Genomic DNA, 26,576 nt, shown 5'->3' with positions numbered 1-26,576 from the left:
CCCTCTACACCCCCCATCCTGCCCCACAGCCCCCTACTTCCCCCATAGCCCCAGCTCCCCTCTACACCCCCCCATCCTGCCCCACAGCCCCCTGCTTCCCCCATAGCCCCAGCTCCCCTCTACACCCCCTCATCCTGCCCCACAGCCCCCTGTTTCCCCCACAGCCCCAGCTCCCCTCTACACCCCCCATCCTGCCCCACAGCCCCCTGCTTCCCCCATAGCCCCAGCTCCCCTCTACACCCCCCATCCTGCCCCACAGCCCCCTGCTTCCCCCATAGCCCCAGCTCCCCTCTACACCCCCTCATCCTGCCCCACAGCCCCCTGTTTCCCCCACAGCCCCAGCTCCCCTCTACACCCCCCATCCTGCCCCACAGCCCCCTGCTTCCCCCATAGCCCCAGCTCCCCGGGATCCCGCGGCAGCCCCATCCCCCCGAGGAGGCGGGGATGCGGCGCTGATGCTGCGGGCGGCGCATGGGCTCTGCGAGGCTCCGGACCCAGCGCCAGCGCCCGGGCACCGAGCAGACGGACGGATCCTCGTCCCCGGTAGGTGCGGCCCGGGCCGGGCCCCCACCGGGACAGAGGAGTCGGGCCGGGCCCAGCTGCCTCCGCCCCGCGGGGATGCGGGGTGGGGGTCGGTGTTTATCTGGGGCCCGGCCGGGATCAGCCCCCGCCCCCCAGCCGGGCGAAGATCAGGTCCCTCCCCTGCCCCCCCTGCATCGCCCCACTGCTGCCCTCCCCACCCGCCACCGCCCCCCAACCAACCCGCCTGTACCCCATCGCCCCCCCGTCCCCTTCCTCATCGACTGATCACCCCACCTGTACCCCATCCCCCCTTCCTCTCCCATCCTTCCCCGTCCGCCCCCATCGCCCCCCATCCCCTTCTCCATCGACTGATCACCCCACCTGTACCCCATCCACCCTTCCCCTCCCATCCTTCCCTGTCCGCCCCCATCGCCCCCCATCCCCTTCTCCATCGACTGATCACCCCACCTGTACCCCATCCACCCTTCCTCTCCCATCCTTCCCTGTCCGCCCCCATCGCCCCCCATCCCCTTCTCCATCGACTGATCACCCCACCTGTACCCCATCCACCCTTCCCCTCCCATCCTTCCCTGTCCGCCCCCATCGCCCCCCATCCCCTTCTCCATCGACTGATCACCCCACCTGTACCCCATTCCCCCTTCCCCTCCCATCCTTCCCCGTCCGCCCCCATCGCCCCCCATCCCCTTCTCCATCGACTGATCACCCCACCTGTACCCCATCCACCCTTCCTCTCCCATCCTTCCCTGTCCGCCCCCATCGCCCCCCATCCCCTTCTCCATCGACTGATCACCCCACCTGTACCCCATCCACCCTTCCCCTCCCATCCTTCCCTGTCCGCCCCCATCGCCCCCCATCCCCTTCTCCATCGACTGATCACCCCACCTGTACCCCATTCCCCCTTCCTCTCCCATCCTTCCCTGTCCGCCCCCATCGCCCCCCATCCCCTTCTCCATCGACTGATCACCCCACCTGTACCCCATCCACCCTTCCCCTCCCATCCTTCCCTGTCCGCCCCCATCGCCCCCCATCCCCTTCTCCATCGACTGATCACCCCACCTGTACCCCATCCACCCTTCCCCTCCCATCCTTCCCTGTCCGCCCCCATCGCCCCCCATCCCCTTCTCCATCGACTGATCACCCCACCTGTACCCCATCCCCCCTTCCTCTCCCATCCTTCCCCGTCCGCCCCATCGCCCCCCATCCCCTTCTCCATCGACTGATCACCCCACCTGTACCCCATCCCCCCTTCCTCTCCCATCCTTCCCCGTCCGCCCCCATCGCCCCCCATCCCCTTCTCCATCGACTGATCACCCCACCTGTACCCCATCCCCCCTTCCTCTCCCATCCTTCCCCGTCCACCCCCATCGTCCCCCATCCCCTTCTCCATCGACTGATCACCCCACCTGTACCCCATCCCCCTTCCTCTCCCATCCTTCCCTGTCCACCCCCATCACCCCCCATCCCCTTTGATCACCCCACCTGTACCCCATCCCCCTCCCCATCACCCCTCCCATCCTTCCCCATCCACTCCCATCGCCCCGCAACCAACCCGCCTGTACCCCATTGCCCCCCCGCCCCTTCCCCATCGACTGATCACCCCACCTGTACCCCATCTCCCATAACCCCTCTCATCCTTCCCCCGTCCACCCCCATCGCCCCCCAACCAACCCACCTGTACCCCATCCCTCCTTCCCCATGCACCCCATTGCCCCTCAACCAACCCGCCTGTACCCCATCGACCGATCACCCCACCTGTACCCCTTCCCCCATCCACCTCCATCACCCCCAACCAACCCCCCTGTACCCCATCTCCCCCCCTTCCTGATTGACTGATCCCCCACTTGTACCCCATCCCCCCATCACCCCTCCCATCCTTCCCCTGTCCACGCCCATTGCCCCCAATCACTCCCCCTGTACCCCATCGCCCCCCAAGTACCCTATCACCCCCACCTGTTCCCCCATCACCCCCACCCTTCCCATCTGTACCCCAGACCCCTCCCTGCCCCTCCATCCTCACCCAACTACTCCATCACCCCACCAGTCCCCTGATCACTCCACCCTTTCCATCTGTACCCTCAGTGTCACTCACTGCCCCTCCATCCTCCCCCAACCATCCCATTACTCCCACCCTTCCCATCTGTACCCACAGTGCCCCTCACTGCCCCTCCATCCCAATCCACCCATTCCTATCCCCATCCACCCCACAGTCCTGCCCTGTGTGCCCCATTCTCCCCTCTAGGCCTTGACAACCCCCCTCATCGCCTCCCTCCATTCTCTTGTCCTGATCCTCCTCCCTCACCCCCAACCATTGGTCCCATCCCCCCCGCTGCTGGGCTGCCCCATTTCTTCCCCTTTGTCCACCAGTCCCGCTGATTCTGGGGCTCTTGTGATTTTTGGATGTCAGGCTAGGGGTGTGTATAAGGCAGGGGGAGGAGGGGGCAAGTGTCTAAGGGGGCCCCCACCAGGCCCCCCTCTTCTGAGACCAACACCCCCTCTTTCCCTTCCCTCTTGCACACACGGCAGCGGGAGGGGCTGGGGAAGCCCCATCCGCAGCCGGGGCAACGGTTCTGATCCGCAGGGCAGGCCAGTGTGGACCAGTGGCAGGAGAGACCTGGCTCACCTTTCCCACAGGGGGCTTTGGGGGATGCGGGTGGGAGGGGGTTCTGAACTACTGGGCTTTCCTAAGCTAGAGCAGGAGGCAGCAGTGTATGATTTGGTGAGATGGGCAGAGGGAGTGGGGTAGTGCTTAGAGCCAGGACTCCTGGGTTCTATCCCCAGCTCTGGGGGGGTCCTATCTGTTGTGATTGCTGGGAGACGGTGTGCTTAAGCTCGCCCATAGCTAAATGCCTTCCCGCTTAAGCATGGGGGAGGGACCAGTGAACCCAGGCCCGAGTGAGTACTGGGGAACAACAGATGAAAGAGCAGAGACAGGAGTGGGGCCTAGTGTTTAAAGCAGGGCACTGTAATTTCACCCTGGATTTCAGTTCCCCATTCTGCCTTGCCATGTGACGCTGCAAGGCGGCCCATTCACTGGTCCATGCCTCAGTTTCCCCATCACCTGCCCAGTATTTAGTAATACCAAACTCACTGTGGGGACGTGGGGGTGAGCCTATGGGGCTTAAAATGAATGTGAGCCCATGGGACAGAGGGTGCTGCAGAGATGCCAGGTCTGATCGTATTAGCCCTGCCCAATGACAGTGACTAGACCCTTGGGGGGCGCGGCGGGTTCAGCTGATTGCTCAGGCCTGGACATTTTTTCTCCCCGTTTCCTCCCCAGCCAGGAGTAAGAACCCATCATGACCAAAGACGACTCAGCCGAGCTTCCCTCCGAGGAGGCGCGCCAGCCGCTGGAGTTCCAGAGCCCCATCCTGGAGCGGAGGAAGAAACCCATCGTCCATCCCTCCGCCCCTGCACCCTTGCCCAAGGACTATGGTGAGCTTGCCCCGCCACCTGCCTCAGGACTCGTCAGTGTCTTGCTCTCACCCTCCTTTCCTTCCTCATTCTTGCCCTGCATTAGATCAGGCTTTGGATCCCAGTGACCCCCAGCGCCCAAGTCAGCTGCGTGGGGTAATGTTTCCCATTGCCGAGGGGCCTCATCCCCAGAGGTGCTGAGCACCAGCCAGTGAGAGGCAGCATGGCCCACCAGCTGGGGCCACGGGAGAGTTCAGTTCAGTTCCCATCTCTGCCGCTGACCTTCCTCTTTCTGTGTGTGCCTCAATTCCCCCTCCTGCCTGTTGTCTGGTTTGACTGTCCGCTCTCTCGGATGCTGGGGGGGGGAGGGGGCCTCTTGCTCTGTGTCTGTGCACAGCCCGACACAATGGGGCCCTGCTTTCAGCTGGGATCCCGGGGCGTTGCCATGATGTATGTAAGAAGAGTGGCGGGTGCTTGGAACTTCTGGGGATCAGACCCCAGCATCAAAATCCCTAGCTCTTCTCATTAAGGGGTCTCAGAGCCCCATTTTACAGATGGGGAAACTGCTCCGTGCTTCAGTTTCCCCAAAATGGGGGCAGAGCTAGGATTAGAACCCAGGTTACCCAGGGCCTAATCCAGTGGGGTATTCACTAGGCAACACTGCCTCCCTGCATTGGCCTATGGGTGACAAGGATGTTGTTGCATTCTCCTCCCATGTGGCTCTGTGTCATTCAGCTTTTAACCCCAGGGCCAGGTGCCCTGGAGTCTGAATCCTTCTACTTATCCACCATGCGTCCTCCACTCACCCCACCCCCCCAGCCACAACGGCTCACCGCTGCTTGGACAGGGCCAGCTCTGAGCCAGCAATCTCCATGGCCCAGTCAGGCCCCGGTTTCTCTGCTGAGACTGCCAGCAAGAGGTGACTGTGCCGTCTGAGAAAATGGGCTGAGACCAGCCAAACTCGCTTCATGTAAGCTGCCAACCCACTCGTCAGTGCTAATGGAGTTCAGCCGTAGAAACCGAGGCCTGATCTGAGCAGAGTTAGGACCAGTTTGTGTCAGGTGGGAATATGATTCTTCTTCTGTATACAAGCCAGACGGGTTATACTGGTATAGCTCATTCCCCTTCCTATACAGGAATAGTTATCCATGTCTGAGCACCTTTACGCCTGTATAACGGCACCCAGGACTCCTGCTTTAACTAGACTGGGATAGTTGGTAACTTGGGTGGGGAGACAAAATCCCTAGGCTGGATGTGAACCAGAGGTTCCGAAACCCTTCCTTTGACTGCTGGCTCCATGGGCCTGAAATTTACGAACGAATTACCCACCTCCGTCCCTCTCAGGACCAGGACCCGGTGGAGGTGTGCCGGGGACGAATTGGCAGGTGATCGGTTTCTAAACACAGCCCAGTGACTCAGTGTTGCTAGATGCAGACACAGTGCGTCATCGGATGCCATTATTCTGGAAAGTCTCCTCCCTCCCCCCCGCCCCCCAGCTGCTTTTGCATGAATTTGGCTAGGACCGTGACAAGAGAAGTATAGATTTTTGTATAAGGGCTGGGGAGATGAGAGAGGGGTACGTGTCTCACCAGCAGTAGAAAAGGGAGTGGGGGGAGGGTGACTTTGGATCCTTTATTTATTTTTATTGGCTTATGCTGTGAATATTTTGGCAAATAAGATGAGCTATGAAATCCATGCTAGGAATATGCTTATAGCACGTGCTGTTACAATAAGCTTTGGGGGGATTTTTTTGCAGCGTGGATTGCGTGGGAGACCCCTTGGCTCTGTGCAGGTCTCTAGGTGCCTACACCTTGTTGTGATTAATTTAAAAAAACAAAATGAAACAATTTAAAACCAAAGGTGAAAGGAGTGGAAGGCTGATCTTGTTTGCCTGAGACTCAGGAGAGTGAGGGTCTATCCGGGGCTCTGCTACTGACTCCTTGTGTGATCCTGGACAAGTCACTCGATCTTTCCGTGCCTCAGTTTCCCCATGGGTAAAATGGGGAAACTAACCCTGCCTTTGTCTATTTAGATTGTGTGCTCTTTGGGACAGGGACCGTTGCTCACTCTGCGTCTGGGCAGCGCCCAGCACAATGGCGCGCTGGTCTCGGTGGAGCGTTAATAATTTAGCAGTTGTGGTGGGCATCAGATAGACGGCCCCAGAGAGGCAGAGACGTGGTTTGTTTATTTCCAGCGCAAACTGCTCCCCAGCTGAAAGGGGAGAGAGTTCAGTGTCCAGGGCCGTTCAGGCCCTGATTCTTTGCTTGCTGTGAGCTGAGGCCCACAGACTCATTTCACCAAGCAGCCCTTGAATCGTAAATGGCTGCTGGTCACTACCCGCCTGGCTAGGATTGGAACCGGTGACCTGTGCAGCTCCACCCAAATGGTTTCTTATGTAGTTAAGACAGTCATTTGTTTAACAATAATTATTATCCGTTGTTTTTATTTATTTATGTATTAATTATTAGTAATACTGTAATGCCTAGAAGCCCCAGTCATGGCCCAGGAGTCCACTGTGCAAGGTGCTGCCCATTTTGTTGCTATTAGGTGTATTGCGGTAGAACCTAGGAGCCCCAGTCATGGACCAGGACTCCGTTGTGCCAGGTGCTGTATATATATTTTTTGCTATTAGGTGTATTGTGGTAGCACCTAGGTGCCACACTCATCACCCAGGCCCCCATTTAGCTTACGTGGCAGGGGCTGGGCTTTCCGCTCCGCAGGGCCTGCTCCCTTCCTGCAGTGGCTGCCCTGGGAGAGGGGCGAAGTCGTAGGCAGCTGGGCATTTGTACAGCATTTACCAATGTTAACAATCATCAGCATAACCGGAATTGACAGCCGTGGCCTGGGCTGAGCGATGGATCCTAGAAGGTGTCCTGCCAAACGGAAAGAGCAGCTGATGTTATGCAAATGGACAGTTGGCTCAGCCTAGAAGAACCCAGGAAAGGCAAATGAAAGGCAGGGTGCGATGGGATGTCTGATAGCTCATGGGGCTGGGGAATGGGACCCTTCCCATCTAAGGGGTGCTGGCTCCAATCCAGCCTCGGGGAGGGGACTGGCTGACTCAAGGGGGCAGGGAATGGGACATGGGGCCTGTCCTATCTAGGGGGCACTGGCTCTGATCCAGCCCCAGGATGGGGGGACCGGCTGGCTCTGGGAGTGGGGAATGCGACAGAGGCTTCTCCTCTTGGGGTCTCCAATTCTAATCCAGGACCTGGAGGAGGGGCTGGCAGGCTCAGGGGATGGGGAATAAGATATGGGACCTCTCCCCTCTAGGGGGTGTGGGCTTTGATCTGGCCTCAGATTGGGAAGACTGGCTGGAATATGGTGGGGACTGGGATATGGGACCTCTCTCTAGGGGGCACGGTCGTTGATCTGGCCTCAGGGCAGGGGGACTGGCTGGCACAGGGGCAGAGGCCGCGGAGGGAGGGGGCGGATAGCAGACAATGCGGCTGCCTGGTTTGCAGAGAGATGCCATCAATCTGGCACCTTTCACCCGTGTGAAATTGACTCAAAAGCCTCCCCGTCACACAAGCCAGCTCTTGTGCTGCTCACAAGCTGTGTTTTACCCCAGTTCTGAAACGCTCTCTCCTTTGTCCAAGGGCCCTGCCCTCAGGAAATCTATAGCTCAGCCCCAGAGTCAATCAGACGATTGAAACAATTGAAACAATGTTTATTCCTCCGCAAATCAATCTGAGCAACCGAAGTGCGGTACAGTTTATGAGGCCAGCTTCTGTTTTTATTAGATCTGTGGTGGTAATGTCTGGAGCCCCCAGATCAGGGCCTCTTTGTGTTGGGCGCTGCCCAGACACACCGTGACCAAGATCGGGACCCTGTTGCGCCGGGCGCTGCCCAGACTCAGCAAGAGATGGTCCCTGCCCAAAGAGCTTCCCGTCTAAACAGGCAAGGCAAACCAAGGCAGGATTATTCTCCCCCCAGTACAGCTGTGGAAACTGAGGCCCAGAGAAGGCAGGGTCAAGTTTTCAAGCCACACTTGTGGCCATATTTTCCAAAGAGCTGGGGTCAGCCCTGAAACACGGAGCAGGTGTTTCAAGCGAGATGAGCGCTTGACACATGCTGAATATTTATTTGTGAGGGTCATTCATAGAAGATCAGGGTTGGAAGGGACCTCAGGTGGTCATCTAGTCCAACCCCCTGCTGAAAGCAGGACCAAGCCCCAGTTTTTGCCCAAGATCCCTAAATGGCCCCCTCAAGGATTGAACTCACAACCCTGGGTTTAGCAGGCCAATGCTCAAACCACTGAGCTATCCCTCCCCCCCAATATTGCTTCTATCTAGTGCATGAAAGGGAGGTGAGCTCTTAAAATTTGCTTCTCTCCTACCCCACTTGTATAAGGCAGAGTGGGGAATTGAACCTAGAAGTCCCAGCCCACTGCCTTAACTATGAGGCTGTGGACAGGATGAGGGGCTTGTGGATGAGCTCAGGGAGATGATGCTTCTTGACTTTAGCAAAGCTTTTGACACGGTCTCCCATAGTATTCTTGTCAGCAAGTTAAGGAAGTATGGGCTGGATGAATGCACTATAAGGTGGGTAGAAAGCTGGCTAAATTGTCGGGCTCAACGGGTAGTGATCAATGGCTCCATGTCTAGTTGGCAGCCGGTATCAAGTGGAGTGCCCCAAGGGTCGGTCCTGGGGCCGGTTTTATTCAATATCTTCATAAATGATCTGGAGGATGGTGTGGATTGCACTCTCAGCAAATTTGCGGATGATACTAAACTGGGAGGAGTGGTAGATACGCTGGAGGGGAGGGATAGGATACAGAAGGACCTAGACCAATTGGAAGATTGGGCCAAAAGGAATCTGATGAGGTTCAATAAGGATAAGTGCAGGGTCCTGCACTTAGGACGGAAGAACCCAATGCACAGCTACAGACTAGGGACCGAATGGCTAGGCAGCAGTTCTGCAGAAAAGGACCTAGGGGTGACAGTGGACGAGAAGCTGGATATGAGTCAGCAGTGTGCCCTTGTTGCCAAGAAGGCCAATGGCATTTTGGGATGTATAAGTAGGGGCATAGCGAGCAGATCGAGGGACGTGATCGTTCCCCTCTATTCGACATTGGTGAGGCCTCATCTGGAGTACTGTGTCCAGTTTTGGGCCCCACACTTCAAGAAGGATGTGGATAAATTGGAGAGAGTCCAGCGAAGGGCAACAAAAATGATGAGGGGACTGGAACACATGAGTTATGAGGAGAGGCTGAGGGAGCTGGGATTGTTTAGCCTGCAGAAGAGAAGAATGAGGGGGGATTTGATAGCTGCTTTCAACTACCTGAAAGGGGGTTCCAAAGAGGATGGCTCTAGACTGTTCTCAATGGTAGCAGATGACAGAACGAGGAGTAATGGTTTCAAGTTGCAGTGGGGGAGGTTTAGATTGGATATTAGGAAAAACTTTTTCACTAAGAGGGTGGTGAAACACTGGAATGCGTTACCTAGGGAGGTGGTAGAATCTCCTTCCTTAGAGGTTTTTAAGGTCAGGCTTGACAAAGCCCTGGCTGGGATGATTTAACTGGGAATTGGTCCTGCTTTGAGCAGGGGGTTGGACTAGATGACCTTCTGGGGTCCCTTCCAACCCTGATATTCTATGATTCTATGATTCTATGATTCTATGCCATGCTTAGGGGGCTGCCAGGAAAGGGTGTATTTGCTGGCAGGCGTAAGGGATGATTCTCCACTGGCCTAAAATTCATGGGACCTATTTTTATGTCTTTATTTTCAGTCTTTGCTAAAGCTGCTTCGGGTTTTGGGTTATAAACTCGGGCTTGAACCTGTTGGACTCGGCGGGAACTCACACGTTGATTTCAACAGCAAGTGACTCGATGCCCCTTTCGCTCGCCTCCCGTGTCCCCGCCCGGCGGCCCCGGCACACCCTCCTTCTGCACGGCACGGCACGGCACGGCACACCTGTGGTGTCGAGATGCGGCCCCCCCCCGCCCTTCAGGCGTGGCCGTCCGGCTACTTCTGCTGGCGCGGCTCTCTGCCCGGGGAGCTGCCGTGCCGTGATGCTCGCGAGCGACAGTCACGCTGGCCTGGTTTGCCGTTGGGGTGTGCAGATCAAGCAGCAGTTTCATAAGCTGCCATTGCTGGGGGAGGGAAGATCCAGGCTTTGTGTTTCCCCTGCAGGCTGAGACAAGCTCTTGTGTGAGTGCCCACTGCCTGGGATATTCAGCCCGAGGCTGCCTGCAAAGCGGATAAATGTGGCTGCAGCCCATATGTGTCAACGGCACAGAGCTGTCGGCTCGCTAGAATGTTAATTCAGGCCTTGGTTAATTCAAAGGACCCTATGAGTCAGGACTGAGTCAGTGCCCCAGGGTGGTACTGGGGCGGTGGGGATCGGTCCAGCCAAAAGTGTGGGTGGAGAAGCCTTTTGGAGATACTCTTCCCTCTCAATGAGTCCTGGTCCCCCTGCTTTGCTACAGGGAGCAGGGTGGGTGACTCAGTAGAGGGCGCTCTGCCTTTGCATTCAGTGCTGACCCCGGTGCCCCAGTGTGGGGCTAGGGGGCGCTGTGCTGCAAGGCTTCAGTAGGGGGGCGCTCTCCCCTTGCAGTCAGGGCTGACCCCAAGGCCGTGCGAGGAGGCGTTGTACTGCAGAGCGTCCGTAGGGGGGCGCTCTCCCCTTGCAGTCAGGGCTGACCCCAATGCGTCACTAGGGGGGCGCTGTGCTTCTTGACTTGGCGTCTTTCAGATAAAATGCAAAACTGAAACCCTAAACCCTTCTGGTGGTTCTGCGACGCTCTTTGCAATATAGCGGCTTCAGCCCATTTAGCCAAGGCACTGGGGTTAACTGGAGCCTACTTCCTTCCAGTCCCCCCATGCCGTTCCAATTATATGTAGGGTTTCCCTTTACTTTCTACCCTAAAGGGATGCACCGTGTTGCCGTTGAACGCTGCCGCGCCCCACCCCAGAGGAGGCTGCATGGTAGCACTGGTGAGCGATCCCTGCACAAATATGAAAGGAGGGTGGTTTATATGGTTATGGCGGAAGTCACCGGGTGGCACGGTGACAGCCATATCAGTTCTTTCTCTTAGCCTGGGAGCAGAGTTGGGCTCTTTTCGTGCTGCCGTTTCTCTCTGGAGGAGCTGTTGCAATCAGCGGGAGAACTGAGCCGTTGCCTCAGTCTCCCCGAGTTGAGTGGAGGCTTTGGGCAGAGCTGCTCCCTGGGAATCAGCCATTGGTGTTTGGCCAGACAGAGGACAGGGGTCAGATGGGAGAGGGGGAAAAGAGGTGCTACTCTTCCAAGCCCCGCCCACTAAATAAGCCCCGCCCGCGCACGTGTCTCCGCCCACAGCGGGCTGTGCAGACAGTCGTAAAGGGGGTTGGTTTGCCCCTGGGCTCTGCCAGACTCCTGGGCTCAGTGTGACAGAGAAGTAGAGTGACCAGACGTCCCGATTTTATAGGGACAGTCCCGGTATTTGGGGCTTTTTTTGATATGTGCTCCTATTACCCCCCCACACTCCCCATCCCGATTTTTCACACTTGCTGTCTGGTCACCCTACAGAGAAGGCAATTTCCTGCAATCTCCAACCTGGCCCAACCTGATTGAATTAAGCGTCGGTATCCTAGGGCTTGTCTACATTTGCAACGCTGCCGCGGTGCGGCCATTCAGCTGCGCTGCTGGAGTGCGCTGGTGTAGACGCAATTCGTGCCAGTGGGAGGGGTTCTCCTGTCGCTGTGGTTAATCCATTTCCTCGAGAGGCGAGGCTGGCGTTTCTGTCGGCGTCGCGGGCCACTTCCATCGGCAGGAGACACGTTTCAGTGGAGACCCGTGCGCCGCTAAGGCATTGCGTTGTAGGGTAGACCAGGCCTGAGGCAACAGCTCACTTGCGCCCCGAGGAGACAGCCGTGGTCGGCCGATCAACTGTTACAGGGGGGACGAGATCAGACGCCCAAACTGGACCGGCGAGTGACTCTCAGATTCACGGCGGGGCTGGTTCTGAGCGAGAGCCGTTGTGAATTTGTGGCCACAAAAAAACCAACCCCCCGCTGGGTGGGATTAGAAGGACTGATGATGGGCCAGGGCCTGTTCGAGCCTCGGTGCCTGGCCAATCCTTGCCCTCTGCCAGGCCACTGGAAGAGCAGCGGGCGTTGCAGGGTCTCTGCCGCAGTCACAGCTCTTGGGGCCAGTGATGTAGCCTCACTTGAGCAGCGCGTCTCTGGACCGGCCAGCTCCAGCGCGGAGTCGATTAACAGCCCAGGGCTGTTCTGCCCCGGGCGGGAGGGGCTCGGCTGGTGGGAGCCGGAGCGCGGAGGCGACAGGGTCGTTGGTGTTTGTCTGACGGGGTGACACTGATAGGGCTTTAATGGTGGCCAGACAACTTTGTTGGGACGTTCAGCATCCGGGTTACGTCTCGGGTCTGTGCGTTGCCTTGTGCGCTCGACTCTACGAGCAACTTCCCGGCGTATCTCAGGAGGAGCAATCCGGTTGAGGCAGGCAGATTTGCTGGGAACCGGGCTGCCTGGACGTATCCCGCTGAGATGCACAACTGCACCCAAGAGAGGCGATGGCTGGGGAACTAGGAATCTAGAGCGGGTGCCCCTGCTGGCCCCCAGAGGGGGAATATAGGCGCAGTTGCCCTGAATTGTAACCGGTGACTCCTTCCTGATTGCGGAGGAGAAACAAAAACTCTTGTGGCCGCTCCCAAACCCCACCCAGCATATTGGGCATCCCCGTGACCTGCCCTGGCTTGGCTGGACATGAAATCGTTAACGCTAGGGAGGTGGTGGAATCTCCTTCCTTAGAAGTTTTTAAGGTCAGGCTTGACAAAGCCCTGGCTGGGATGATTTAATTGGGTATGGGTCCTGCTTTTGAGCAGGGGGTTGGACTAGATGACCTCCTGAGGTCCCTTCCAACCCTGATATTCTATGAACGCGGCGGACGTTTAAACGGGCTCACACCTTCCTGAGATGAGGGGAGCGGCTCACACCTCTCCGAGCAATTACTTCAGACTCTCTGCATGGGGACCTGTTTTCTGGGCAGCCAGAAGAGCTAGTTGGTTTGTAAATGAAAGCTGAGCTTCTGGAGAGTTGGTTCAGAGAGGCGCAGGTCTGGCATGCGGGCACATACTGGTTATCGCTGAGTCCTGGTGGACGGGGGCCTGCATGCTGTTTGCAACCACCTCTGTCCAGGGGCTGGTGTAAATGAAACAAGCTGTGCTCAGAAAACACCCTGACTCTTCATCGCTCCTGGCTCTGCACTGGCCTGCTGGGTGGCCTTGTGCACATCCCTTCCCCGCTCTGTGCCTCAGTTTCCCCTCCCACTTCTGTCTGTTTAGGCAAGAACTAACTGGTGTCTGTGCAGTGCCCAGCACTAGGGGGCCCTGGTCTGCGTTGGGACCTCTAGGTGCTACTGTCATACAAGCTCGGTATGGCGTGGTCTCGATTTTGGATGGGGATAGATTCCCCTACTGTAGTGCACCTAATAAAGGGATAGATTCCCCTTTTTAAAGACCTTCCTTCTCTTTCCAGCTTTCACTTTCTTTGACCCGAATGACCCGGCTTGCCAAGAAATCCTCTACGACCCCAAGACCACGGTCCCAGAGCTGTTTGCCATCATCCGACAGTGGGTCCCCCAGGTGCAACACAAGATTGATGTCATAGGCAGCGAGGTGAGTGAGGGGAGCCGACGCGCCTTGCGCAGTACCTGGTGCTCGCGAGAGGTGCCGGGTTGCCCGCCCTGGGGACATGGGACGCGCCGCGGGGGGCTGCAGCTGGGTGGAACCGGCACATCCTGGTCAGAGAAGGGTCTGATTCCACTGCGGGGGTCTGAGATCGGCGCTGCAGCGGGTTGGAAAACAGCCCACAGGAAATTCCGAGGTAGAGCTGGGCGGGGGTTGGGAGTCAGGACTCCTGGGTTCTGTTCCCAGCTCTGGGAGGGGAGGGGGGTTGAGCGGGTTAGAGCAGAGGGGGGCTGGGAGTCAGGACTCCTGGGTTCTATCTTCAGCACTGCTACTAAGTCGCTTTGTGACCCGAGGCAAGTCCCTTCCCCACTTTGTGCCTCAGTTTCCCCCTTCTGCCAAAGGGGCAGTGCCTGCCTTCGGGATTCCCAGGGCAGAGGTGCACCGTGTGGCTGCTGTTAGAAACCTCCCATCAGGCCCTGAGACGCGCTCATCTCTTGCACCCCCCAAGCCCCCATCACCAGGCACCTTCCCACTCTAGGCTGGGTGCTGCTGACCTGGAAATTAACTTGAGACGCAGCAGGATGGCTGGGGGGGAACAAGGCTTGATCAGCTCTGGCCAACCCCACCCCCTGCTCTCTCTTTCCCCTCCCCTTCTTCTCCTCCCCCCACCCTCTCTCCCCTCTTTCCCCCTCCCCCTGCCCTCCTCCCCTCTTCCCCCCCCAGATCCTGAAGCGCGGTTGCCATGTGAACGACCGGGATGGCTTGACCGACATGACGCTGCTTCATTACGCCTGCAAAGCCGGGGCGCACGGTGTCGGTGAGCTGGGGTCGGGGGAGGGCTGCAGGCTGGGGTGGGAGGGGGAGGCTCCCTTGGTGGGGGTTGCCCTCTATCTCTGCTGAGGCGCGAATGGCCAAATCCCCCGGTTGCGGGGTGGGGAGCTGCTGTCCTGGAACAATTGGGACAAGCTGGGGGGCTCACACTCCCCCACGCAGACTCTGCCCCTGTGCCGTGGGCCCAACCCGCACTTGAAGGGGGGTGGCAGGTGGCCCCCATCCCCTTGAGGCAGGGCCAGCATCGTGGGACCCATTTCTTCCCCCTGTGGAGCAGGATCGGGGCCATTCTTTCTCCTCCACAGAGGTGTGTGTGGCGGCCCCACAGTGCTCACCTCAGCAGCTGGGGTGTCTCTGCTTGGTGGTGGGGGCTGGGCCTGCTGCACTCTCCCCAATCTGCCCCACACAGAGCTCCCTGCTTGCGCAGGGCTGGCCGGACCCCCAGGAGCAGGGCGGCTGGGAGTTAAAAAACCCACTGAGATACCTGGGGCAGCTCCCCATGCTCAGAGCAATGGGCTCAGGCTCTCGGCAGACCCAGGCAGTGTCAGTTACACCCAGGACAGCTCCCCGTGCTCAGAGCGGTGGGCTCAGGCTCTCGGCAGACCCAGGCAGTGTCAGTTACACCCAGAACAGCTCCCCGTGCTCAGAGCGATGGGCTCGGGCTCTCGGCAGACCCAGGCAGTGTCGCTGCGTTAGTTACACCCAGGACAGCTCCCCGTGCTCAGAGCAATGGGCTCAGGCTCTCGGCAGACTCTGGCAGGCATTAGTCACACTCCATTCCTCTATTTCGGGCTTTTCCCCCATTCACCATGGCTGGAGAGCTGCTTTCTTTCCAGTGCAAGCCAAGCTCCTCCTCCTGGGGGTCCCGTGACGCAGGGAGCCGGGGCTCCCAGCCTGGGCCCAGCGCGCCTCTGCCTTCCTCCGGTCTGGAGTGTGCAGTAGCCTCGGGGGGAGGGCGGTTGCAGGGGCTCTTGTGCCCACTCAGGGCTCTGATCCCATCACCTTTGTCCCCCTCCCCCCAGGTGACCCTGCTGCTGCCGTCCGCCTCTCCAACCAGCTGCTGGCCCTGGGGGTGGACGTGACCCTGCGTAGCCGCTGGACCAACATGAATGCCCTGCACTATGCCGCCTACTTCGACGTGCCTGAGCTCATCCGCCTCCTGCTCAAAGGCTCCAAGCCCAAAGGTGAGCCGGGGTGAGCCGGGGGAGACACATGCCAAAGAGGGGGACGCTTCCCCCCCGAGTGCTACTGCCCAGGGGCTCTGGGGTTGCGTTGCCCTGGCCCAGGTGGCCCAAGCCGTGTTTCTGGTAACTGGTGAATGTCAAAATACCTAGGAAGGCAAAGGTGACCTCAGTGGTTAGAGAGGGAGAGGGGCTGGGAGTCAGGACTCCTGGGTTCTATCCCCGGTTCTGGGAGGGGAGGGGAGTCTCATGGTTTGAGCAGCGGAGGGGGCTGGGAGTCAGGACTCCTGGGTTCTCTCCCCAGCTGTGGGAGGGGAGTGGGGTCTAGTGGTTAGAGTGGGAGTGGGGGAGGGCTAACAGTCAGGACGTCTGGGTTCTATCCCCAGCTGTGGGAGGGGAGTAGGGTCTAGTGGTTAGAGCAGGGGGCTGAGAGCCAGGACTCCTGGGTTCTGTTCCCACTTCTACCACTGACTCATTGTGTGACCTTGGACAAATCGCTCCCCATGCCCCTGTTTCCCCTCTAGCCCTCGGCATGGGGGGCGGCAGGTCCCTTCAGGGCAGGGGTTGATGCCTCACCCTGGGCCGCGTCCACGCTTTGCCTTGCAGTGCTCAACTCGACCTGCAGCGACTTCAACCACGGTACGGCGCTGCACATCGCCGCCTCCAATCTGTGCCTGGGGGCTGTGAAGTGTCTGCTGGAGCACGGGGCCAACCCTGCTGTCAGGGTGAGAGCCCAGGCGCGGGAACGGGAACTAAACTGCCCAGAGGGGAGGGGATGACCTTATACAGGCAGGAGACCAGCTGGGGCAAGATAGGGGCTGGTGTGGGAGGCAGCTGGCAGCATATAAAAGACACCAGATTGTCAGGATACGGATCAGGGTGGTGGGGAGGGAGAGGGGAGCTGGCATCAAACCAGTGACCTGATATGGACTGGGGAGAGGGCAGGGGGAGGTGGCAGCAAAGAGAAGACCTAACTGTGGGGATATGGACTGGGGGGAGGAGCAGCAGGCAAAGAGGGGCTCTGACTCTGAGATATGGACTGGGGGGAGGGGCTGCAGGCAAAGAGGGGCCCTGACTCTGGGATATGGACTGGGGGGAGGGGCTGCAGGCAAAGAGGGGCCCTGACTCTGGGATATGGACTGGGGGGAGGGACTGCAGGCAAAGAGGGGCCCTGACTCTGGGATATGGACTGGGGGGAGGGGCTGCAGGCAAAGAGGGGCCCTGACTCTGGGATATGACACAGGGGATGGGGGACCGCACACAGACAGCTTCTCGGGCCCTCCCCCCCTCCCCCGGCTGCCCCGTCCCCTCCTCCCGTCCCAGCGTCTCTCCCCCTCTGCCCCCTGCAGAACAGCAAAGGGCAGGTGCCGGCCGACGTGGTGCCCGACCCCATGGACATGACGCTGGACAAGGCCGAGGCCGCCATGGTGGCCAAGGAGCTCAAGCAGCTGCTGCTGGACGCCGTCCCCCTGAGCTGCAACCTGCCCAAGGTCACGCTGCCCAATTACGACAACATCCCCGGCAACCTGATGCTCACCTCCCTGGGCCTCAAGCTGGGGGAGCGCGTCGTGGTGGACGGACAGAAGGTACCGGCCCGTCGGCCCCCTCTGGGAGCTCCCCAAGCGAAGCGGGGGTGGGCTGGGCCGGGGCTGGGTCTGCGCTGACCCCAGTGTGGCAGTAGGGGGCGCTGCGCTGCAGGGAGCGGGGTGGGGGCTCAGGCCGGCCGATGATCTGTTTGCGTCTCTGTAGCTGGGCACCCTGCGTTTCTGTGGCACGACGGAGTTCGCAAGTGGCCAGTGGATCGGGGTGGAGCTGGACGAGCCAGAGGGCAAGAACGATGGGAGCGTTGGAGGAATACGCTACTTCATTTGCCCTCCGAAGCAAGGTAAATGGGGCCCGGACGCCTGGGTTCTGTTCCCAGCTCTGAGAGGGGAGCGGGGTCTAGAGCAGGGGTGGGCAAAACTTTTTGGCCCGAGGGCCACATCAGGATTCTGAACTTGTATGGAGGGCCGGGCAGGGAAGGCTGTGCCTCCCCAAACAGCCTGCCACCCCCCATCCACCCCCTCCCACTTCACGCCCCCTGACTGCCCCCCTCAAAACCCCGGACCCATCCAATCCCCCCTGCTCCTTGTCCCCTGACCGCCCCCTCCCAGGACCGCCCGCCCCAACTGCTCCCTCCGGGACCCCACCCCCTATCCAACCCTCCCTGTCCCCTGACTGCCCCACCCCCTATCCACACCCCTGCCCCCCTGACTGCCCCCTCTGTTCCCCGTCCCCTGACTGCCCCCCCGGGACCCTACTCCCTATCCAGCCCCCTCTGTTTCCCGTCCCCTGACTGCCCCGCCCCCCAGAACATCCGCCCCATCCAACCCCCCTGCTCCCTGTCCCCTGACTGCCCCCCCGGGACCCCCTGCCCCTTATCCAACCCCCCCACCCCCCGCCCCCTTACCGTGCCGCTCAGAGCACCAGGACTGGGAGCTGTAAGTAGTACACCGTAGGTAGCGCATTCCTACGGGGAGCAATTTAATACACGACACCTGCAGCTCTCGCAGCCCCGCCGCCCACCCCAGAGCGCTGGCGGCCCGGCAAGGGAGGGCGGACAGCAGGGGAGGAGCTGGGGACGACCCTCCCCGGACAGGAGCTCAAGGGCCAGGCAGGATGGTCCCACGGGCCAGATGTGGGACAGTATGGGGGGCTGTGCTGCAGGGAGCAGGCCATAGTTTGCCCACCTCTGGCCCAGAGGCTAGCGGGTGGGCCTGGGAGCCCGGACGCCTGGGTTCTGCTCCTCTCTCTGGAAGGGAATGTGGCTTAGTGGATCCTGGGCTGTACAGTTTAGCATTTTCTGAGTCCCCCATTGACTGTTGTTGTTTTTTTCTCCATCTTCTCAGGGGTTTTCGCCTCTGTGTCTAAAATCACCAAAGCCACAGACCAGACGCCATCATCGGTGACATCCACCCCAAAAACCCCCCGCATGGACTTCTCCCGCATGACTGGGAAGGGCCGGAAGGACAAGAAAGGTAGCAGGGCACTTCTAGTGGCTGAAGCAGCAGGAGCTGGGAGCCAGGACTCCTGGGTTCTGCTCCCAGCTCTGGGAGGGGAAGTGGTTAGAGCAGGAGGGCTGGGCGGCAGGACTCTTGGGTTCACTTCTTTGCCCAGCTCTGGGAAAAGTGGGGTTTAGTGGTTAGAGCTGGGGCGGGGACGGTGCTGGGAGACAGGACTCCTGGTTTCCACTCCCAGTTCTGCCACTGATTCTGTGCATGACCTTGGTTGTACCCCTTTCCTTCCATGTCTCATTCATCCACATCTAGAAAGGTACTTGGCTAATTAACCCTGAAGATCCTTTATCACTGGGGGTGGGTGGAAAGAGCAGACCCAGCCTTTGGATCTGAAATCTCATCAAGGGGCTTGACATGACGGCCAATTAATCAGGGGCTCTTTGCGAGGAGATAAACCAGGAGCCCCCCCGGCCCTGTCCTCAGATCGTTCCTGCCCCTCCATGTCTGGTGGGGGAGATGTCAAAGCCCCGGCCAGCTGGCCGGCTCTGGTGCCGCAAAGAGTGGAAGGGGAAATCTGCATGCTATTTACATATGCAAATTGGAAAGGCCCAGCCTCCCCACAAACCAATCCCACCAGTTCTCCCCACCCATCTCCTGCTGTGGGCTCAACGCCCCCTCTCCTCGGCTCTTCCCCCTGCTCCCTCCAAGTCACTCATTGGAGGAGAGAGGAAAAGTTGAGGGCAGGGAGACGGCAGGATTGGCTTACAGGTGAGCAGGGGGAGGGGTTTCATTCACCGCCCCCCTTCCTACCCCACTCTGGCACCAGGCTACCCTCTGGGGCCGCTGCTGCTGGAGGTCTGGGCAGCCCTGGGCTGGTCTCACTGCCTTTCCGCTCAGCCCTCAGGAAGAAGTCTCCATCCGTGGGCAGCCTGGACCGAGAAGGGCTGAAGATCGAGATCGGGGACCAGGTGCTGGTGGCAGGGCAGAAGCAGGGCATCATCCGGTTCTACGGCAAGACGGACTTTGCGCCGGGTAAGGCACCGGCTGGCGGGAGGGCAGAGCCGCCGGTTGGTGGGTGGAAAAGACTATAACAGGGTCTTTTAGCTCTGGAGTGGGAGTCTGGTGCTTGTAGATCCGAGGCTCCGGGGTTTGATCCCGCGGCTCGTGCTGGGAAGTGGACAGCTGACGGCTTCTTATCCCATCACCAGGTTACTGGTTCGGCATCGAACTCGACAAGCCCACGGGGAAACACGATGGCTCGGTCTTTGGGGTCCGGTATTTCACCTGCCCCCCTAAGCACGGAGTCTTTGCCCCACCTTCCAGGGTCCAGAGGTACGTTTCTCCTGGCTCTCGCTGCGTGTGAGCGTGAGCGATTGCCTTTTGGTGGCTGACCCCACCAAGGGACGTGCTGCTTCTTTCGCTCAAGGGTGGGAACCTACGGCTGTGGCCCTGCAGGTGCTGGGTTCAAATCCTGCCTCCCTGAGGGGGCGTTTGTGAGCACCATTTCCTGCAGCGTTTGACAGCTCTGGTTCTCACTGGCAAGGACGCGACAGCCTCCAAATCATCCTAACGAAGCCCCTTTGAGTGGCAGATATTCTCCCCGTCTGAGGCAAATGTCACAGAAGTGGCTTCTGCCCGGATTATCCACCTCCTGTTTTTAAGAGGCTTTGGGACAGATCTCAGGTCTCGCCTATGCGGGGGTTCACCCTGATCCCCGTCACTGGTATGCGAGCAGCCTTCCTGGACTATCACCGGGGGTTGGAATCTGGGCAACTCCCTGGCGTTGGTCCGGTCTTGGCTCCTCCACACCTCCGTGAACAAGCCTCTCTTCTCTGCCCCTCCCTTTCAGGATCGGTGGCCCCAAAGACTCCCAGGGAGATAGCAGTTCGGTGAAGAAGGTGCACCAAGTCACTAGTAGGTATACTCTGGATCCTCTGCCTTTCCCTTGCCCCCAGCGACGGGAGGGACCAGGGGCCAAGCCCACCCCACCTGTGACTCCACTGGCCTTGCACCGGGGGTGACTTAGCTAGTGAGGCCATGGGGACATCCAGTCTTCCCCAGCAATTCCATCTGTGCCGAAGGCATGGCCCCATGGAATCTCTCTTCAGTGCTTATGTGACCCCCCGCCGGCACTGTCCTCTCTGAGCATCTCACCATCGTTAGGGTGTTTTTAGCCTCACATCACCCCTGGGAGGCAGGAATATTTATCCCCCTTGCTCAGAATGGGAAACTGAGGCACAGAGGGGCAAAGTGACTTGCTCAAGGTCACGCAGGGAGTCTGTGGCTTAGCAGGTCATGCTCCAACCCCTGCTCCACGCTCCCCTCATTCTGCCAGCGCCGTTCCCCCAACACACACTGCCCTCGATGCAGCAGCAGCCCTCCCTTGCCTCAGCCCGCCACTCCCTCCCTCCTCCCTGTTTAGAGCCGTAATCCCCGTCATCTCTGCGATCCTTTGCAGCCACCATGCAGGGAATTGAATCCGGGCCTCCCACATCCCAGGCGAGCACCCTAACCACTAGGCCTGTGCACCCTCCTGGGTTTGTTGCACGGTGATTCCACCTGGGTTTGTTAGAGGGCGTCGGTGGCCCCCGGGTACAGTGACTCCCTTTAAAGCGAGGGCGTTGTCCCTTCTCTCGCAGTGTCACAGCCAAAGCGCAACTTCACAGCAGTCAGGACCCCAAAAGACATCACGTCAGAAAACTCCATCTCTAGGTAAGGCGGGGGAGGAGCTGTGGGGGGGGAGGGGGCGATAGCTGGACTGCTGGGGCCCTGCGCTGTGGCTACTCTCTGTCCACCAGGGCCCATAGGGGGCTGATTGGGGATGTGGCCAAAGCAGCCTGCTGTTTCTATTCTCTGCTCCCCAGGATCCATAGGGGGGAGGATCAGGAACGCGGCAGGAGTGTACTGTGCTGTGGCTATTCTCTGCCCACCAGGCCCCACGAGGAGCAAACAGGAAATGAGAGCAGTGTCAGAGCTAACTGACTGCTAGAGCAGCCTTGAGGCTGCTCTGACTTGTAATGCTGGCCGGGCAGGCCCCTGCACAGGAAGCATATGGGGAGGACAGAGCTGGCTTAAAGCCATTGTAAACCACCTTCCCTGTCTCAAGTGAGAGTGGCAGCACCAGACCCCTGGAACGTCTGCACCAGCTCTTGCAGGGGATGATTGATAGAGTCATAGTGGTTAAGGCCAGAAGGGACCATTAGACCCTCTAATCTGACCCCGATACCTCTGTATCAAGCCCGAAGACTTGAGCTAGACTTTGGCGTTTCAGTCCTCAGGAGGCTAACCTGTTGTGAGCCCCCCTCAGATCTAGCTGGGGGGAAATACCCATTCCCTGGCTGCCTACCTAGCTGTTGTTATTTATTATGGGAATTACAGTAGCGCTTAGAAACCCCAGTCACAGACAAGGACCCCTTTGTGCTAGGGCTGTACGTTTTTATTGCAATTAAGTGTATTACGGTAGCACCCCCCCAGTCATGGAGCAAGACCCCATTGTACTAGGTGTTGTATATTTTTATTGCTCTTAGGTGTATTATGGTAGTGCCTAGGAGCCCCAGTCACAATGGTGTGAGGTGCTGTACAGTTTTGTTCCTATCAGGTTTGGACCAGGATCCTGTGGCGCCAGGCGCTGTACATTTCTATTGCGATCAGGTGCTGTACAAACACCGAACAAAAAGTCAGTCCCTGCCCCTAGAAGCTGACACGCTGCCTTCTCATTTCCTCTCCCCCTGCTGGTGGGGTCCCTGCTGCGAGCTGCCCGGTGAGCGCTCCCCCCGTCTCTCGTCTCTTTCAGATTACTCTTCTGCTGCTGGTTCCCCTGGATGCTGCGTGCAGAGATGCAGTCCTAAGGCCTCGGCGCGCGCCTCTCCCGTCCTCCGCTCTGTCCTCTGTTCTCCAACTAACCGAAAGACTGCTCTCCCCGTTGGGCTCTCATCTCCCCCACCCTAGTCGCAGTTCTAGTGAACCCCAGTGCCTTGGTACCATTGAACGTCGCCCCCCCGTAGTCTGCGAGAAAGGCTGCACTAACCCCCCCAAACACCACGCGTATGCACCTCCCACCCCGGGTAGATGTGACATGGGCTTGGAAGCTCCCCTCTTTGATTTCTCCCCTGACCCCCTTCCGGAGCACAGTGGCATGAACACAAAACCTCTTTGGTACGGATTTCCCTCTGCGGTTTGATTGCTCTGAGCCTGACGCTCGGGGTAAGGCCGATCCAGCATCCCCTGAACCTGGCCCTTTGAGTTGCTCCCCAATGAAACTTAATCTAACCTGGCCTCTCTCTACATCTCTGTAGCTGTGTGGACAGTGTCAGTTTATAACACTCCAAGCGTGGAAGTAATGCTCCTCCCCAGCTTAAGCCGCCTTTTTCTCTGGGAATCATGTAATGCTCACCTTCCAGGATTAGATTGCTCAATTCCTTCCAGGGAGGAGATCTGGCTTATAGAAACCGGTCTCTTGTTGGACCTTAAAGAGCAGTGAGATTTGGGGGGGATCTTCCTCTCTGGAAGCAGTGCGGGCCCCCTTCTGAGAAAGCCCCTGTCCCCCAGGCATTCACTCTGGGGCGCACTGTGCAGTTACCATGGGGGGAAATCAGTGCTTGAGTGTATTTCTAAGTGAGATCAGCACTTACTAAGATTGCTAAGCATTCCCCTTGAGACACAACCGCTCCAAGGACCATCTGATGTTAGCTTCAAAGGTTGGAGCAGCTTGTACCCGATATGTTCAGGGCGAATCTGAGGGGTTGGGGTCTCTTAACACAGCGGGGTGCCTGGTGCTCCCCTGTCCCTCTTTCACTCTTATCGATTCGTTCCCCTCGGCGTAATCGCTCTTTATTCACAGGCAGAGGCACCGGGCTTTTTTCCTTTTGAGCTGTTTAGGAAAAAAAAAGAAAAGAAAAGAAAACGACCCTTAATAACTATCTTAAAAGAAAAATTAGCCATGGAGGGTATGTTGATGTTCTCCACTGAGCCAAAGGTCTGTCTAAACACGACCGTCGTCCTGTTTAACTCTCCCTGTTAAAGCAGTCCAGTCCCAGTCCAGTTAAAGCAGTACTGTGGATTTATACTGGTATCAAGGTGCTTATATCAGTCTAGTGGAGAGGAAAGGGAATAAGCTAGCTACAAGTAAACCTACACGGGGGTTATATCAGTGTAATGGTATCAGTAAAAAAAACCACTGCCCGGTTCTCTCCTGTGATAACCTCAGCCTGGATAAATAGCCAGCTTTGATCCCGTATAACCATGCGGTTTATAAAGGTGCCTCAGACTGCAACAGCTTATTCCCCTTCCCATGTGGGAATAGCTATCCTGGTATCAGCACACTGAGCCGGGTAAAGCTGCGTCCACACTAGAGGGGAGTTGTACCACGTCAGCTGGTCCGGTCTAGTGAAAGGGGTACAGCGTCTGGGGGCAGGGCAGGTCTTGGGAACGCTGGGAAGTCGGAGGTATTTGGGACGTTGCCAACAGCCTCCGGGTGGCTGGTTTTGGGAACGGCGGAGAGCTCCCTGTCTGAGTGCCGGGGCTCGGCTCTGGGCAGCAAACGGTACCGCGGCCTGCTCTCGCTGGGGGAGAGCTACAGATAGTTGGGTGGGGGCTGCCCAAGACAGGGTGTGGGTCATTGCTAGCAACCAGGAACAGCTGCATAAAATCTATCCCTCCATCCATCGCACTCTGTCCTCGGATCCATCCATCTTGTCCCGCCACCCATCCTTCCTTATCCCTCCCTCCTCAGCTTTATCCATCCATCTTCTCCCTCCATCTCTCCATCCTTCTCCCTCTATCCTTGGATCTGTCCATCCATTCTTACCCTTTCTTCCATCCTCCACTGCTGCTGCCATGTCCCCTAATGTCACAAAGTAGGAAAGCTGGAGAAAAACGACTGGTCAACCTGCTTTCTCTGGGGTGTCCTGTTAGTAAGCAGAGGCAGCCTGGTCCAGTGGTTAGAGGTGGGGAAGCCAGGACTCCTGGTTTCTATTCCTGACATTGGGAAGGACAAGGGAAAAGGAAGTCCAGACACCTGTTCTATTCCTGACATTAGGAAAGGTGCGCTGGGCAAAGGAATAGAAAGCCAGGACTCCTGGGTTCTGTTCTTGGCATTGAGAAGGAGGGTGGCTAAGTGTTTAGAGGCGGGAGACTACTGGGTTTTCTTCCTAGCTCTGCCACTGACACTATGGGCAAGTCTCTGTGCCTCTGTGTGCCTCGGTTTCCCCCATCGACAAAATGGGGATGAGGATATTGACCCACCTCACTGAGGGATCATGGAGCTTGCATAACGAGAAGGCTTTGAGCCCCTCAGAGTGGCAGCCCCTCCTGGAAACACAGAGCAGTACCAGTCAGTGAAAAAAGGACCTGGGCCCAGTGTACTTTAAAACACCTCCAAATGGAACAGCAGCTTGTGCACCAGGCCAGAATTCTAACCACCATCTCCAAATCCTCCAGCCTTCCTCCATGTCTTTCTGTTGCATTTTGTGAGAGCTGGGAAAAGCCAGGACTCCTGGGTTCTATCCTGACACTGGGAAAGGAGCCTTGGGAATAGGAAGCCAGGGCTGGCCCCTAAAGCTGCCCCCAACATGCATCTCCATCCCTGTCAGCTGTATGAGTACTAAACACACACATAACCTCATCCCCTTTGCCTCCTCTCTAGCCCAATAAAAAGACTCCTGCTTTCTCATTTTCTTTTTACTAGCAATAAAAAACCTGCAATTGCTCAGCTTTGTCCTGGTCACGAGGGGGTATCCTGGGCCTTCCCCCATTTCATCCGGACCTTGAGTCACCCCGGCCGGGCCTGCGTTCCTGATGCTAACCATCATCGGGGACCGCTGTCAAAATGCTAACCTGGCCCTAGTCCGGCTCTGACTCCTTTGCAGTGGTCCCCGCCATGGCCTCAGTGTTTGTATAATAGAAATCACGTCGGATGGAGTTTCTTTAACACTATTTTTAAAATTTGTAACCCATTCTCCTTGTAAATGGTTTAGCGAGTGGCTTGTTACTCCCGCTGATGATCTCGCTGTTAACTCTGCATGCCTTGTCCCTTTCCCCTTCCATCCAGGATCTCTGGAAAACTCAGCATGAGAAGAAATCAGTATGCCTATTGCTTATCTGTCATTAATAAAGAGTGTTTCTATGTGCATTGTGTAAACGGCCTCTGGCTTCCACTCCTCTCAGTGCTGTTCTGTCCCATCCCCCTGCCTCCCCCCCATTCCCAGCTCCTCTTTGGAAGTACTGTAATAATATGAGGAGAGGGAAGGTGGCATCTCAGGTCAGCGGGGCATTTAAAACGAAAGCCTCTGCAGTGTCTAAGTTTAGAATCCCCCTTTTCCCCTGCAATTGTGAGGGCAAGAAAATTAACTTAAAAAAATAATAATTTGAGATTCTCAGCGGAGGCTTTAAGATGCCACCTTCTCTCTCTTTCTGGAGTATGAACTTAATCTCTCTTTCGACCCTCTCCAGCCCTGCCTCTGAGCTCTCTGGCGGCTCGGCCGTCCTTCCCAACAGAGCATCTTTAGAAGTGAAGCCCTAGGCTCAACTCGCCCTTGGAACGATGCAGCTGATCAACCCCAACGTTTCGGGGATCATTCTAGGCGCCAGTGAGCAGAACTCCACTGATTTGGTGGCGCGGGGGGGAATGGAGGGGACAACTACTGGAGTTGAATGCAGCCACATCTTCAAGCCCCTCTGCTGCTGGCTGCAGATGGCAGCTATTATGCATTCCAGCATAACAAGCCCCCATCTCGGCTCTGCCTATCCTCCCAGTAGAGCTGACGTCCTGAATGACTTATCACTCAGACAGAAAGAAGAGGGATAATGGGGAGGGGTTGAGAATGCACACACAGCCCTTGCCATGGGGCAGAAGAGGGTGCACACAGAGCTGCTGGCATAGAGGGAGAATGGGAGACCCTGGTATGGGAGGAGGAGGGAATGGGGGGCACACAGAACCTCTGGCTGGGGGGATATTCGGCGACAGGGGATGGCTCACTTGATGATGAC

The 26,576-nt window shown here is 58.0% G+C and overlaps 1 protein-coding gene across 1 annotated transcript; it reads left to right on the top strand.

Moving 5' to 3' along the window:
- Positions 1 to 435: 435 nt before the first annotated feature.
- CLIP3 (CAP-Gly domain containing linker protein 3) lies at positions 436 to 25,717 on the top strand. Its single transcript, XM_073322340.2, has 14 exons — positions 436 to 543; positions 3,821 to 3,975; positions 13,431 to 13,570; positions 14,306 to 14,399; positions 15,436 to 15,597; positions 16,201 to 16,319; positions 16,944 to 17,180; positions 17,344 to 17,479; positions 18,483 to 18,611; positions 19,488 to 19,622; positions 19,799 to 19,922; positions 20,440 to 20,504; positions 21,230 to 21,302; positions 22,384 to 25,717. The coding sequence occupies exons 2-14, from the start codon at positions 3,840 to 3,842 to the stop codon at positions 22,436 to 22,438; spliced, it is 1,605 nt and encodes a 534-aa protein (XP_073178441.1). The 5' UTR covers positions 436 to 543; positions 3,821 to 3,839; the 3' UTR covers positions 22,439 to 25,717.
- The last annotated feature ends 859 nt before the right edge of the window (positions 25,718 to 26,576 follow it).

Source organism: Lepidochelys kempii, chromosome 23 (genome assembly GCF_965140285.1).
Source record: "Lepidochelys kempii isolate rLepKem1 chromosome 23, rLepKem1.hap1, whole genome shotgun sequence".
NCBI lineage: Eukaryota > Metazoa > Chordata > Testudines > Cheloniidae > Lepidochelys > Lepidochelys kempii.
The sequence above is the reverse complement of the archived record's forward strand: the minus strand, read 5'-3'. Positions and strand labels throughout refer to the sequence as shown.